This window comes from Lynx canadensis, chromosome A2 (genome assembly GCF_007474595.2).
Source record: "Lynx canadensis isolate LIC74 chromosome A2, mLynCan4.pri.v2, whole genome shotgun sequence".
Classification (NCBI taxonomy): Eukaryota; Metazoa; Chordata; class Mammalia; order Carnivora; family Felidae; genus Lynx; species Lynx canadensis.
The window spans coordinates 93373368-93387858 of NC_044304.2; the positions used below are offsets into that span (position 1 = coordinate 93373368).

At 40.4% G+C, this 14491-nt stretch overlaps 1 protein-coding gene across 3 annotated transcripts in view; it reads left to right on the plus strand.

The window, feature by feature from the left end:
• The first annotated feature begins 695 nt into the window (after nucleotides 1-695).
• Nucleotides 696-14491, plus strand: part of CFAP69 (cilia and flagella associated protein 69) — a 62856-nt gene continuing 49060 nt past the window's right edge. For all 3 annotated transcript variants that reach the window (XM_030307909.1, XM_030307911.1, XM_030307910.1), the window contains exons 1-3: nucleotides 696-1054; nucleotides 11629-11688; nucleotides 13505-13570. In XM_030307909.1, the coding sequence (XP_030163769.1) occupies nucleotides 935-1054; nucleotides 11629-11688; nucleotides 13505-13570 (246 nt within the window). In that variant the 5' untranslated portion in view covers nucleotides 696-934. The remainder of the gene's footprint in view (nucleotides 1055-11628; nucleotides 11689-13504; nucleotides 13571-14491) is intronic.

The following is a 14491-nucleotide window of genomic DNA, read 5'->3' on the forward strand; positions in this document are numbered from 1 at the left end:
CATTAAAGTCGTGACCCTCGTGTCATCACTCAGGATACAATGGATAGATAAGAGTAATAATAAAGATAATGATAATATTGACCATTTACCTGGGTACTTAAGTGCAAAACGCCAATCTGCAAACTACCATCTCATTCTGTCTTCTCACAGCAATCCTGTTGACAAGAAATGTTAAAAATTTATGAGAAAAGGGGGAACGTGGGGGCTTCCAGGGGTTAACTTGCTCTAGATTCCATGATTTGACTCAAAACCTCTAACACTGTGTACTATGCCTTGTTTGTTATTTAACTATCTGGTAGAGCCACGAAAGCACAGAAGAGGGAAAAGGCAGGGATTGTAGGTGACACGGGTCACTCCTCTGAGGTGAGATAACTGCTCCACCTCTAAAACTACCTATCCATCATCCATCACTCTTACAACCCACATCCACCCCTCATCTCTCCACCCACTCTTGCTTTACTTTAAGGCCTGGCGCAAACTAGCAAGACTGAGAACACAAGACGCCAAGCTAACACGCCACTGCCACGTACCGGGGTCGTCTACTCCCGCCTCCCTCCCGCCAGCGACCAAACTGAGCTACTCGCAACTTGGAGGTGCCTTTAGGGTTTGAGGTAGTTTGGCTCCCCAGGCTTCCGTAGGAGCCGACGCTTCTGCCGCCCCCGACCCCGCCCCTAGCAACGCTCTGTCTTGTTAACAACCCGCCAGCCCGCGGGAGCCGAAGTCCGCGGGTGGGCTGCGGTGGCTTGATAATAAGGGTGGCGTCGTGGTGGCCGAGGCCACTGCCGGACTCCCGAGGCTTTTCGCGACCCTAGCGGCTCTCCGGCGGCTTTCTCTTCTTGGTGGGGGGGACTCTGTGGATCTTGAGGATAAGGGAACTGTTTAGGACTGGAGGACCACCCCCGCCCCCCATCCCTCCCTCCCTCCCACTTCAGCCATGTCGGTAGCTGAGGCCGCGGGGACCTCCGAGGTCCCGGAACCGGGCCGCAGGAACAGGTCCAGCAGCCCTCGCCAAATCCCGGTGGTCGGGGTGGTGACGGAGGACGAGGACGCACAGGTATGGTCGGGTGTCTGTGCTTTGGGAAGTGTGGAGGGGAGGTTGGGATCTGGGGGGCGCGGGGAGAGGCCTGGGGGCAGCAAAGGGCGGAAATGGGGGCCGAAAGTGGAAACAGTCGGAGCCCGCGGGACCGAGGTTCCCGAGGCAACGCCGATCCTTCAGAGAACTGCCGCCGGAGGGAGGGTCCAGCTGTCGTCAGCCAACCTGTCTGGGGACTGTGGCGCGAGGTTCTCCCGGACCGTCCCACTAAACAGAATAAGCGAGGTTTTGCCGCTTGTCTTCGAAAAGTGTGACCACGAAGGGCGTGGGAGGAAAGGACACGTTTGTAGCAAAATCATGGATTTAATGAGCATTTTGTTTGCAATGGGCTTGTACGTAGATACCTGTTATTAAGTGATGTTCTCTCGTGTTTAAATTAGCTCCCACTTTAAAACCTACACCTGGAGGGAAGGAAAATCTGTCAAAATTAGAAAGTAGCCTCATTTTCATATGAAATTGGAGGCTGGTTATGGATCCGGAGTTGAGAGAGAACAGAATTTACATATTTTACTTTACTTGTATTTGGTTTTGAGTTTATTTTTATTAGGAATACAAAATTAGTTCTTCTAAGTTGGTCTGTTGAGATACTTCACTTCGGAACCCTCGGCTGGATCTCCATTCGTGGCGGAAGTGTTTGTAAACTCCACGTCGTTTGTTTCATACTAGGGTTCCATTGCCCCTCCCTAGAGAGTATTGATCAAACCCTAAAGCGTGAATTCTCTGGAGGAATCCTACCCTACCTCTTCACACTGATGACGTGGGGTCACTATGGGAATTCCTGTGGAGGTTTTGCGAGTCCCAGGCTGCGTCAGGAACCCTGTCTCCTACGTCCACATCCTGGAACCTTGGAGAGTTCCTTGGGAGTGGCCAGTTGACTGGGGACCTCTTCTTTGGGAATAAGATTGAACTCCCTGAGGACTCTCTGACATTTGCACGGTTTTAACTGTGGGCAACAGCACTTTTGCATGAGGAGGAACGGGGAATTTACCTTATCAGTTTTGTGGACGTATTCCAATAGGGTAGGGAGAAGAAAGACTTTCAGGAGCAGCAGCTCTCCACTCCCAAGGCTGCAGGGGGGGCTCATCGTTACCGCCATTGTCCCAGGAACCGGGCACAACTGAGAAGTAGGTGAATTTGGTATCTAAGGGCTCTTGTTCCTTCACTCGCTGTAAAAGAGGTGGCAGGGATGGGGGGCAAAGTTACACGAGGCAGGCTAGCATGGGTTAAAAAGAAAAAAAAAAAAGGGAAATGCTTTTAACAGGCCAAAGCCAGAATAGTCCACAACATATCAAGTAAAGCAAAACTAGTAAACCTGTATATATGTGTGTGTACTTTCTCCCTTCCCTTTTCCCTTTCTTTTTTCCTTTTCTTTCATTATTACCCCTCCTTACAGAGCCTTGGATTCTCTTTCAGGTAGAACTATTTTCGTATTAATTGGAGTTCCTAGCTTGTTAATAAGTACTTGGAGAAGCATTAATATTTTTCAAAGTACTGGAGAAGGCAGTTTCTACCAAAAGAAATGAGATAAAAACTTTTTTAGAGCTAGGAGAAATGATCACTCAACCTTTTTGGGTATTCTTTGTAGTTCTTACAAATGAGGCCATGAGAAGTTAACTGAGAGTTACTTAGTCTCTTTAATCGGAGTGAGGTCTAGCCATCTTTGCCATCATTGAAATGATAACCTTTTAGACCTCTGCCTCAGACCAGTAGAGGAAAGACTCATGGAACCCTTGGAACACTTGAGAGACAGTAAGTATATACTGGTAGCTAAAAGTGACTTTGGAGAGTCTACCTCAGTGCTTTAAGTCAGCTCCATTCTATGCTTGAAATCACAAATTGTTTACCTTTATCTATGTCCTATTTTTAAAATTATTTATTTTGAGAGAGAGCGAGTGAGCGAGTGAGAGCGCATGAGTGGGGGAGGGCCAGAGACAGGGGGAGAGAAACCCAAGCAGGCTCCATGCTATTAGGGCGGAGCCCAAGGCAGGGCTCAAACCCACCAACCATGAGACCATGACCCGAGCAGAAATCAACAGTTGGATGCCTAACTGACTGAGCCACCCAGGCGCCCCAATTTCCTATTTGTTTTAATGTTGTTCTCATTCTAAAGAATCAGAAGCCCTCTAGAGGTGCTTCTCAAACTTTAACGTCCATTTGGAAAACCTGGGGATCTTATCAAGATCAGACTGTGATTCTGTAGGGCTGGGGAGGAGCCCCGGATTCTGCTTTTCTAACAGGTTTCCAGGTGATGTCATTGCTACTGGCTGAAGGACCTCATTTCCCACCTGAAGTAGCAATGCTTAATTTATTATAGCTGCAGTAAAGTATGAACAGTGCTACAGAATTTCACAACACTTAACCCCTGAATAGCTGTAGGAAGTAGTTTCATGTGGATTCAGATTATAAAACAAAATAATAACAAAAATAAAACAAAATTCCAACCCTACCCCCCACTGTTCCAGACTGTGTGTTAAAAAACAAGAGATGCCAAATGGAGTTTGAAAGAACTACTTGCTCTCTTTTCCTGTCACCACAAAGCTTCAGTTGATCTTGGATGAATGTCACATCCTTCTAGTCAGCACCTCTTCATCTCTTCCCAAACTGCTTTCCATAAATACCACTTTATGGTCCTCCTTCCTCCCTCTGAGCCTCACCCCTCTTTCAGGATTCCACAGTAGTTTCTTATCGCTTATGTCACCACACAGAATTACCCTGATCAAATCACTTAATACTCTATTTTCTATAAAGCAAGCCTGTTTGAGAGGAGGGTGCCTCAAACCTGGGTGACCATCATAGTCATCTGAGGGGTTCAAAAAACTGTACATAGCTCATTCCTAACCCAGATTTACTGACTCATAATCCCCAATGTGGAGTCTGGTACTTTTTAAAAAGCTGTCTCAAGGGGCTGGGTGGCTCAGTCGGTTAAGCATCCGACTCTTGGTCTCAGCTCCCGTCATGATCTCTCCATTTGTGAGTTCAAGCCCCATATCAGGCTCTGCCCTGATGATGTGGAGCCTGCTTGGGATTCTGTCTCCTTCTCTCTGCCCCTCCTCTGCTTGTGCCCACCCACTCACTCACTCTCTCTCATTCTTTCTTTTTCAAAATAAATAAATTTATTTTTTTAAAACTCTCTCGAGTGATTTTTAGCCTCAAAACCACTGAACTAGATGATATCCAAGGTCTCTGCCTTCCCTAAAGTGCCTCAGGTCTACTTCTCTGTTGTGTTTTCAGGGTTTCCCAATGTATTATTTGTACTTAATCTGTACCAGATGCTCAGTTTAGTGCCACCTCCAAGAAGATAGAATTCTTGCCTGTTGTCTTTTCCTGTGGTGTCCCCCATAATCTTCCAGTATTCCCCAGTAGCACGGCACAATATATGGTACACAGGAGGTGATATTAAATATTTACTAAATGAATGCCCTTCCCCCTTTTCTGAATTTAAACCTTACCCTACCTCCCAACTCTCCAACGTAAAGTACTCTCCCAATAGGAAGCATTTATTTTCACCCTCACAGATCTTCTCATAAATGAATATAGTCCTAGGTCTCAGTCACACCATTTGTCACCTAATTATCACTTGTGTTATGTTGGCAACTGTTTCGTTTGTCTAAATTTTGCCTCTTTCCCTAGAATATGGATTCCTTAAGTGTAGGAAATATATCTTAATAACTATGTGTCCTTCCTTCCTTGACTCGAGCTCAGAGTAGAAATTTAAGTTCATATAAATAACTTACAAAGCCTTTTGTGTTCCACACTGGCCTCCTGGCTTCTCTTCAACCTTGCCGGGTGTATTTTATACCTCTGCCTGAGGGCCTATGCACTTGGTGTGCCCATTGCCTGGGAGTTTTCCCCTATTTTTCATACCTCCTTCAAGACTTTGCTGAAATGTTACCCTCTCTGTGAGTCTTTTGCTGACCGTTGCTTAAGCATCTTAACACTTCCTACTTTCTTTCCTCCAAAGATATGTCATCTTGTAGTAAACTATGTAACAGTGATTTTTGTCTCCTCCAAAGCATATTAATTCACTTTAAATTTTTTTATTTGTGGGGTACCTGGTGGCTCAGTCGGTTAGGTGTCCACCTTTGGCTCAGGTCATGATCTCGTGGTCTGAGATGGAGCACCCCCACCGTCAGGCTATGTGCTAACAGCTCAGAGCTTGGAGCCTGCTTTGGATTCTGTGTCTCCCTCTATCTGCCCCTCCTCCACTCGTGTTCTGTCTCTCTCTGTCTGTCTCTCTCAAAAATAAAATAAACATTAAAAAACTTTTATATGATTATAGGTAACATGATGTTACATTAGTTTCAAGTGTACAACATAGTGATTTGACAAGTATGTATATTATGCTGTGCTCACAAGTGTAGTTACCATCCGCCACCACACAATGCTGTTACAATATCATTGATTATATTCTCTGTTTCATCCCTGTGACTTATTCATTCCAGAACTGGAAGCCTGTATCTCCCACTTCCCTTCACCCATTTTTTCTATCCTTTCCCTCACCCACCTTCTCTCCATTGGCAACCATCAGTTTGTTCTCTGTATTTATAGGTCTGATTCTGCTTTTTATTTGTTGATTTATTCATTTGTTTTATTTTTTCATTTTAGAGAGAGAGAGAGAGAGAGAGAGACAGTGTGAGCAGGGGAAGGGGAGGGGCAGAGAGAGAGGGAGACAAAATCTGAAGCAGGTTCCAGGCTCCGACCTGTCAGCCCAGAGCCTGATGTGGGGCTTGAACCCATGAATTCTGAGATCATGACCTGAGCTAAAGTCAAACATGTAACCGACTGAGCCACCCAGGTGCCCCTATGCATTTGTTTTTTGTTAGATTCCACATGTGAGTAAAATCATATGGTATTTGTCTTTCTCAGTCTGACTTAATTCATTTAGCATAATACCCTCTAGGTCCATCTGTGTAGTCACAAATGGCACAATCTCATACTTTTTATGGCTGTGTAATATTCCATTACATGTATATACCAAATCTTCCTTATCCATTTGTCTATCAGTGGATACTTAGGTTGCTTCCATATCTTGACTATTGTAAACATTACAATGCTACAATAAGCATAGAGGTGCATATATCTTTTCAAATCAGTGTTTTTGTTTTCTTTGGGTAAATTCCCAGTAGTGTAATTATTGGATCATGTGATAGTTCTTATATTTGTAACTTTTTGAGGAACCTCCATACTGTACCAATTTATGTTATTGCCAACAGTGTAGGAGGATTCCTTTTTCTCCACATCCTCACCAACACTTGTAATTTCTTGTCTTTTTTTTTTTTTTTTGCTTGTTTTTAGCCATTCTGACAGGTATAAGGTGATAGCTCACTGTGGTTTTGATTTGTATTTCCCTGATGATTAGTGATATTGAGGATCTTTTCATGTATCTGTTGGTCATTTATATGTCTTTAGAAATGTATTCTATTTAGGTCCTCTGCATGTTTTTTAATTGGATTATTTGGGGATTTTTGCTGTTGAGTTGTAAAAGTTCTTTATATATTTTGGATATTAACCCCTTATCAGATATATCATTTGCAAATATCTTTTCCCATTCAGTAGGTTGCCTTTTTGTTTTCTTGATGGTTTTCTTTGCTGTGCAAGACAAAACATATTGATGTCATAGGAAAGCAGGAGATTTTGTGTTTTATTCAATACCATATCCTTAGCAACTAGAACAATGTCTGACACAGTGTAGATACTCAAAAATGTTTGTGGAATAAATAAATTGTGATTACTTGGCATAGGTATCATGGCTTAGCTTCCTTGCCCAAATTTGCTCTTCCTCTGAGAACCTCCACAATCTTCTAGTTGAAGTCCTATCCTGCCACTGTATGTAATACTGCCATGGACTGTCCTTAAAATTGCCTACCCTGGTTTTGGGGTAATTGCTAGAAATAACCTCAGTGGTCAGTTGAGAAGTCAGGCAGAGAACTAAGGTGCAAAGAACCAGCACTCCTGCATCAGACAGACCTGCTAGCCCAGGTACTAGCTATGTGACCTTAACAAGTTAGGTCTCAATGCCCCAGTTTCATCAACTCTATATGGTAAAGTCGAGGACTACTTAAGATATAAAGTTTAAAAAAGGGGGTGGAGGGGCCTGCCTGGCTCTGTTGGTAGAAGATGCAACTCTTGATCTCAGGGTTGTGAGTTCAAGCTCCATGTTGGGCACGGAACCTACTTAGGGAAAAAAAAAAAAAAAGGATATAAAGTGCCAGAGACAGACACATAAAAGGACCACAGTAAATGTTAGTTCCTTTCCCCATAACCATGTATCAAATGAGCAGGATTTCTCTCCTTTGACATGTCCCTTGGTAAAATGGGAAAATAAATTTATCCTGTAACTGTAAGTAAAGGTCTAATTTTCTTCAAAACAGTTTATTAGACTTGATCTTAAAATGTTTTGTTAAATGTTTTTACAATTCTCTATAAACATCTTATGTTAACAGCAGTTATTTTCATGTTTACATCTGTATGTCCTCTTTTCCTTCATTCTGCTGTGTGATCTCATTTACCCAAACTCTTCCAATTATTACTTTAAGTCTCTGATTTGGAAATCTCTACCCCCCAATTTAACTTATCTCCAGCCTCAACACAGGCCTCTTCCTCCAGCCTTCCCTGTCTCAGCAAAGGGTGACACTACTTCTATAATTGCCCAAGCCCAGGAGCATCATCACCTTTTCCTCTCTCTCCCACCAAATCAAATCACTCTTTAAGTCCCACAGACTCTACCTCCTTGATGTTTTTCCTTCCATTCCCTGTTGTCGGCCTGGGTTGCCAGTACCTTAGTCACGGCCTCAAGTTACAGATGTCTCCTACCTCCTTTCCAGTTCAGCCTAGACCTTTCCAGTTCAGTCTCTACTCAGCAAACAAAATTGCCTTTTTATTGTTACACTCCTCTGGTTAAAGCCTGTGGAAATAAAGACCACCCTGATGAGAATAAGCAGGCACTATTTAATATACAGAGCTTGCTATATAGGAAGTCAGCCAGCATTACTTACATTTGGCAGAGACTCTAAGGCAGGCAGGGAAGCTTTGTAGTGAAAAAAGGGAAAGCTTCTGGTATGCTCTGTTTGGAGGTTGTTGCCATGGGGAAGCTGGAGGTGGGCTAGCTACAAACAGGGCATTCTATGTGATTGATTTGGGAAGCATATTTGGGTTTCTCTGGTGGTCCTACATAGCAATATGAGGGGCAAAAAATAGGGAATCTGGCAATCATTGCCAACTTCTGACTTTCCTGAGCAAATGGCTCCTGGGTTTGGTTGCTGCAGAGATTACAGGCTAGAGTTCTGTTGCCATATGTAGTCTGGCCATTGTCTGTTTATATATCCAGTCTCTCAAACCATTCAATATTTTTGAAGATCTTTAGCATAGGATACGTACAAGGCATTCTGTAAAGTGGGGTTAATAATAGCATCTACCTCATACAATTCAATTAGCAAATACGTGGAAAGTACAACTAACTGTACCTGGAAATAGACATCACCATCATTGTTATGATCATTATTATTATTCATGATTTGACCTCTACTTACCCAATTAGCATCATCTGTAGCCACTATCCTTTGCACTATATCTTCCTCCCCATCCTCAAAATGCCTTTTCTTTTGCCTCCAGGCCTTCACATATGCTACTCCCTGTCTCCACCTCTCAAACCTTCAGTTCATCTCACAGATCCTACTCCTTCTCACCTCTCCCTGCCAATTACTTTTTACAGCAACTGTGTCATGCCTTCTGTGCTTCCAGTCTGTGTGCTTCCAGAGCACGTCTTTCAGCATCCAGGGAGCATTTTGTAGCTTTTTATCTGTATTACTTGTATTCCATGCCAGACTGATAGCTACTTGAGGTCAGAGCAGTGTTGTTCCCCACACTTAGCACAGTTTCTGAAACATAGAAGCTGCTTCTAAATATTGATGGAAGGAGGAACGGGCTAAAGGAGGGAGGGCAAGAGAAATCTTAAAAATACAATATATGCTAAGCAAGTAACACACAGAGTAGCATGAAGTAATCAACATAAATCTGAAAGGAATCTATGCTTTAACCTTCACTACTCTCTGTTAATAAAAGTTATACCTGCTCACTTGGGAAAAACAATTCTGATAATACGTGCAGGTATTAAAAAGAAAATGTTGCATTGACTTTTCATTTCAATATGCTTTCCAACCTTCAAAAACAATATTGCAGAAAATCTGAAAACAAAAACCTCTTTTTTCCAAGAGGAAGAAAGAAGACAACTGAGGTAGTGGCAGATGGCACTGAACTCAAATCTTAAAAGACAAAATTCTATTATTCATCAACTTTTTTGGTAACAGTCAATTTAATAATTTGAACAATTTAACAGTAAAATATAACAGTTTTTAAGGATAACCATAATACCAGGTAAAGATCAGTATTTGGGAAATCTTTTTTGATTATTAATTTTTTTGGTAAAAAGCATTTGGAGTTAATAAACTCACTCAGATACTTACCCTACAAACTTAAAAATAGAACACTTTACTGAAAATTGTTTTTTTGTTTGTTTTTTTTAAGTTTATTTATTTGAAAAAGACAGAGAGAGAATCTTAAGCAGGTCTCTGCACCGATACTGTGGAGCCGGATGTGGGGCTCGAACTCGAGCCATGAGTTCACAACCTAAGCCGAAACCAAGAGCAGGACACCTGACCAACTGAGCCACACAGGCACCCCTGAAAATTGTTTTTGAAAGATATTGCCTGAGATTAGAATATATGAATTTGTAATTGTGAAAAGAAAGGAAATTCTAGACTTAAGAGGCAATAGAATAATATCTATGTAGACATAGGGAAAGATATGTATTATAGATTTAGAAATCAAAATACAATGGTGTTAACACTAAGTTAAATTATATATTTATACATGTAAACAAAAACAGCGTATAAAAATAAATATATAAAAACAAAATTATATATAAAAGTAGATGTATTTAGATGATAGGAATAAGTAGGATTTTCTTTCCCTTTTGAATTTTTTTATATCGTCATCTTTTATATAATTTTTTTGAAGTTATTTTTTTATTTAAAACATTTTTTAATGTTTATTTATTTTTGAGAGAGAGAAAGCCCACATGAGCAGGGAAGGGGCAGAGAGAGGGGGACAGAGGATCTGAAGTGGTCTCTGTGCTGATGTGCGTGCTCTCTCTCTCAAAATAAATTAATAAACTTAAAAAAGGTTAAAAAAAAGGGGGGAAGAAAACGTCATGCAACAAAGCATTAATCCCCAAAACTGAATTTAAAATGTGGAGATTTTTGTATAAGTACTTAAATTTGGGATGATAGCACTTCCTGTTTCCTTCTCCGCTTACCTACCAATAACTTCATATGCCAGGCCCAGTTTCTGGAGCTGGGGTGCCAGAAAACAAAAGTCTTTGCCTTGAGTGAGCGTTGGGGAGGGTGTGGTGGGGGATAAACATGCAAACCATTCTAGAGCCATGATCGGAATTGTAGTGGATAAAGAACTTAGGGTGCTATGGGAGCACAAAGGAAGGACATTTGTTCTATCTTTTTCCTTCCCTTGGGGAGGCAATATCTGAGCTGAGTTTTGAAGCACCCGTGGGGTTTAACCAAGGGAAGGAAAATAGAGGAGGGGTGAGGGGCACTAATGGAGAGTAACTGAATGATTTAGATGGGTTATGTTCAGAATTGAGTTTTATTATTCACCATAGAGTAGAGGACCATGATGAAGGGTGGGAGAGTATAGGCACTGAGAACAGCAGGATACCTTCACAACTCTGTGAATAAATCAGTTATGCTCAAGAAATATTTAAAATGTAAAATCTATAGAACTTGGACATTCTGTTTTCTAATGTTGATGACTGTAAGAATGCTGGTACCAACTGAGAAAGGGGATACCTAGTTCAGGAAGATGATCTCCTACCTGTAGTTTAGAAGCAAGTCTTATGTATATCTGCATAGACAAACTCAATATATTGTGCATGTGTGGGATGTGGAATATATATGTACCGGATCATTTCATTTTCCAAAGCATGGAAGTGCGATTATTACAGGTGTTTTGAAATTTAAAGACCATAATATTATAATACTAGAATTCAAGAGGCATTTTTATTATTTTTTCCAACTCCAAAATTTATTTACTCCTATAAGGTCTCATCTGCTTTTCATTCTCCCCTCCATATCTTTTATAGAAATTGAAGTATAGTTCACATGTAATGTTGCATTAGTTTCAGGTGTACAACATAGTCATTCCACAAGTGTATACTTAATGCTATGCTCATCACAAGTGTAGCTGTTGTCTGTCACCATGCAATACTGTTAGAATACCATTCACTCTATTTCTTATGCTGTATGTACTTTTCATCCCTGTAACTTACTCCATAGCTGAAGGTCTCTATCTCTAACTCCCCTTCACCCATTTTGCCCATCCCTCCATTATCCCTTTCTCCTCACTATCTTTTTGTCATAAGATACTTTTAAGTTGCTGAGGGATAATATCATAGAAAAATAGTGTGTTTGATGTGATTTCTTGATTCTCATGACACAGAATTGTAAGAGTTGTATGTTTTTTAGGGTGCTTTCAAGACCATGGACCTAAATCGCGTCATCAAACTCCTTGAAGAAACTGATAAAGTAAGCTTTGAGAGAAAATTTCTCTACTGTATCACTTATAAACTATGATTTCCCTGAAAGGTAACATGTATTCCCCCAAAATAAGTCTTGTTTATTCCTTTTTGTTGAAAACATTTCAAATAGGAACATCTCTCATATTCAAGGACTGTTTAAATTTAGTATGACTGTGTTTTACCTGGTATGGAGGCTGGAGGAGATTTCATTTGGTTTTGTGGGATGGACAAATCCATGGTAGATATAAACAGAAGGTATCAAGAGTACAGGAAGACTCCTCCAGCCTCTATTAATTGCTTGTTACCAAAAAGGATGTGGGGAACAAGAGTAGAAGAAGTGATTCATGATCTACTACTTAAAATTTCCTGACATGAAATCTGGATATATACACACTCAGACATATTCATAAGTTAATCTACTTTGAGAGGGATCTTATACAGAATGGAATGGAAATAAAATTATTTCAGATCTGAGACCCAAAGTGGAGAGTGTAGGCATTGGGAGGAAGGATAATAAATGCATCTCATGCATGCTCACACACCACACTCTCCTGACATTACCCAAGAATCGATTGCATGCCTAAAAGCCAGCACACACTATAACATGACTACAGGATGAAGATTTCATGCTTTTAATATGTGGAAAATGGGTTGATCATGGTAGAGTCAATCAAAAAAAGTGTCTAGTGATTAGTAGGCCAAAAATTTAGTTACTGTGTTAGCATTTTTTAGTCTCATATTTTCACATAGAGAAAAAGCACAATAATAATAATGGCCCTTATAAGAATAATTTATCTCTTGCTGGCTGTGTTTGTTGTGAAAGTTATTTTTAATTTTGAATGTGCCTTCATTAAAAAAAAGAAAACCCAACTACATAGAGTTCCAACTAGTTTTTAAATAAAGGTAGACCAAAAAAAAAAATGTATAGAAAATGCCACAGCTTCTTATGAACAATTTAAGAACTTTAAAAGGACAGTGTGATTCAGTTATGAAAACAAACATATCACTGTATTGAGTTTTGTTTTTGTTTCTTTGTTTTGTTTTGTTTTTTGAGTTTTGTTTTAATTTGCTGAAGATGTTTGTGCCATTACACTGGGCTTGGTTTAGAGGTTAAAAATACAATTTCTACAGTCAGATAGCCAACTTTGACTCCTAACACCTTCAGTTACTAGCTAGGTGATTTTGGACAAATTAGCGTTTCCACTTGAGTTTCCTATTCTGGAAAATAGAGATAGTAATGGTACCTTCCTAATAGGGTTATTTTAAAAATTAATTAAATGACATGTATCAATAGAGCATAATGGTGCATGGCATAGAAAAATGCTCAGTGAATTCAGGTATTGTTAATATTATTAATGGAAACAAATGCTGCTTTTATATTAATCTAGTTTTGATTCTCAATTTCCTAATCAAATTAAAAAAAATATTTTTAACGTTTATTCATTTTTGAGAGAAAGTGCGAACAGGGGAGGGACAGAGAGAGAGGGAAATATGGAATCTGAAGCAGGCTCCAGGCTCTGAGCTGTCAGCCCGGAGCCAAGCCCAACACAGGGCTCGGATCCACGAACTGTGAGATCATGACCTGAGCCGAAGTCAGACACTTAACCAACTGAGCCACCCAGGTGCCCCTTCCTAATCAAATTTAAATGATATATTTATTTTTACCTTCACTGTTTGCGGAAATATTTTATAATGCTTGTGTTATAATATAGTAATTTAATAATTAACAGTTTCAATTTACTTTCTTTTTATATTCAGGAAAATTTTTAATATCTCCACATATTTAACAGTACAAAAGAACTAAAATAGATAACTTGTTTTAGGATGATTTAGAAGAAGAACAACTTAAATCTGTCAAGAAACTGGTGCAGTGTTATCAGAATGGACTTGTATCCTTTACATATATCTATATCTGTATCTAGATCTTTATGGGTTTGTTTCATTTATCCTGAAATGGGAGAATTTTTATTAGAAAATGTATTCATTTCCTCTTGCTGCTATAACAAATTACCCCAAACTTAGTGTCACCAAACATCCTAAAGCTTTTTCTTACAGTTCTTGAGGTCACAAGTCCAAAATCAGCCTCACTGGGCTGACGTCAGGTGTTGGCAGGGCTGGTTCCTTCTGAAGGCTCTAGATGTGAATCCCTGTCTTTGCTTTTCCCAGCTTTTAAGGTGGCCGGCATTCCTTGGCTCATGGCCCCTTCCTCAGAGTAACACCACTCTCATCTCTGCTTCTGTGGTCACATCTTTTGTGATCCTCTCTTGCCTCTCTCTTTCCCATGTAGAACCCCTGTGATTACTTTGGGCCTACCTGGATAATCTCGGATAACAGTCCCATCTCAAGGCTTTTAACGTAATCACATCTGAAAAGTCCCTTTGCCATGTAAGGTAACATTTGCATTCCAAGTTCTAGGAATTAAGGTACGGACAACTTTGGGCAATCCATTATTCTGTCTACCACAGAAAATATCTAACATTGTGTATTTTTCACAGAATTATATTTTTTGTTTACCAGGGAATATAAAATTGAAGAAATACTATAATGCGATTAACTCTGCACAGATAATGGCAATTTTTAAAAAGTATATTTATTTATTTTGAGAGAGAAGGAGCACAAGCAGGGGAGAGAGGCAGTGAGAGAGGGAGAGAGAGAAAATCCCAAGTAGGCTCTGTGCTCCACGCTGAGCCCAATGCAGGGCTTGATCTCACAACTGTGAGATTATGACCTGTGCCAAAAGAGTCACTTTACAGGTGCCCCAATGGATGTAGTTAGGAGGGTCAAGTCAAAGTCTTATTTTTACCAATTTA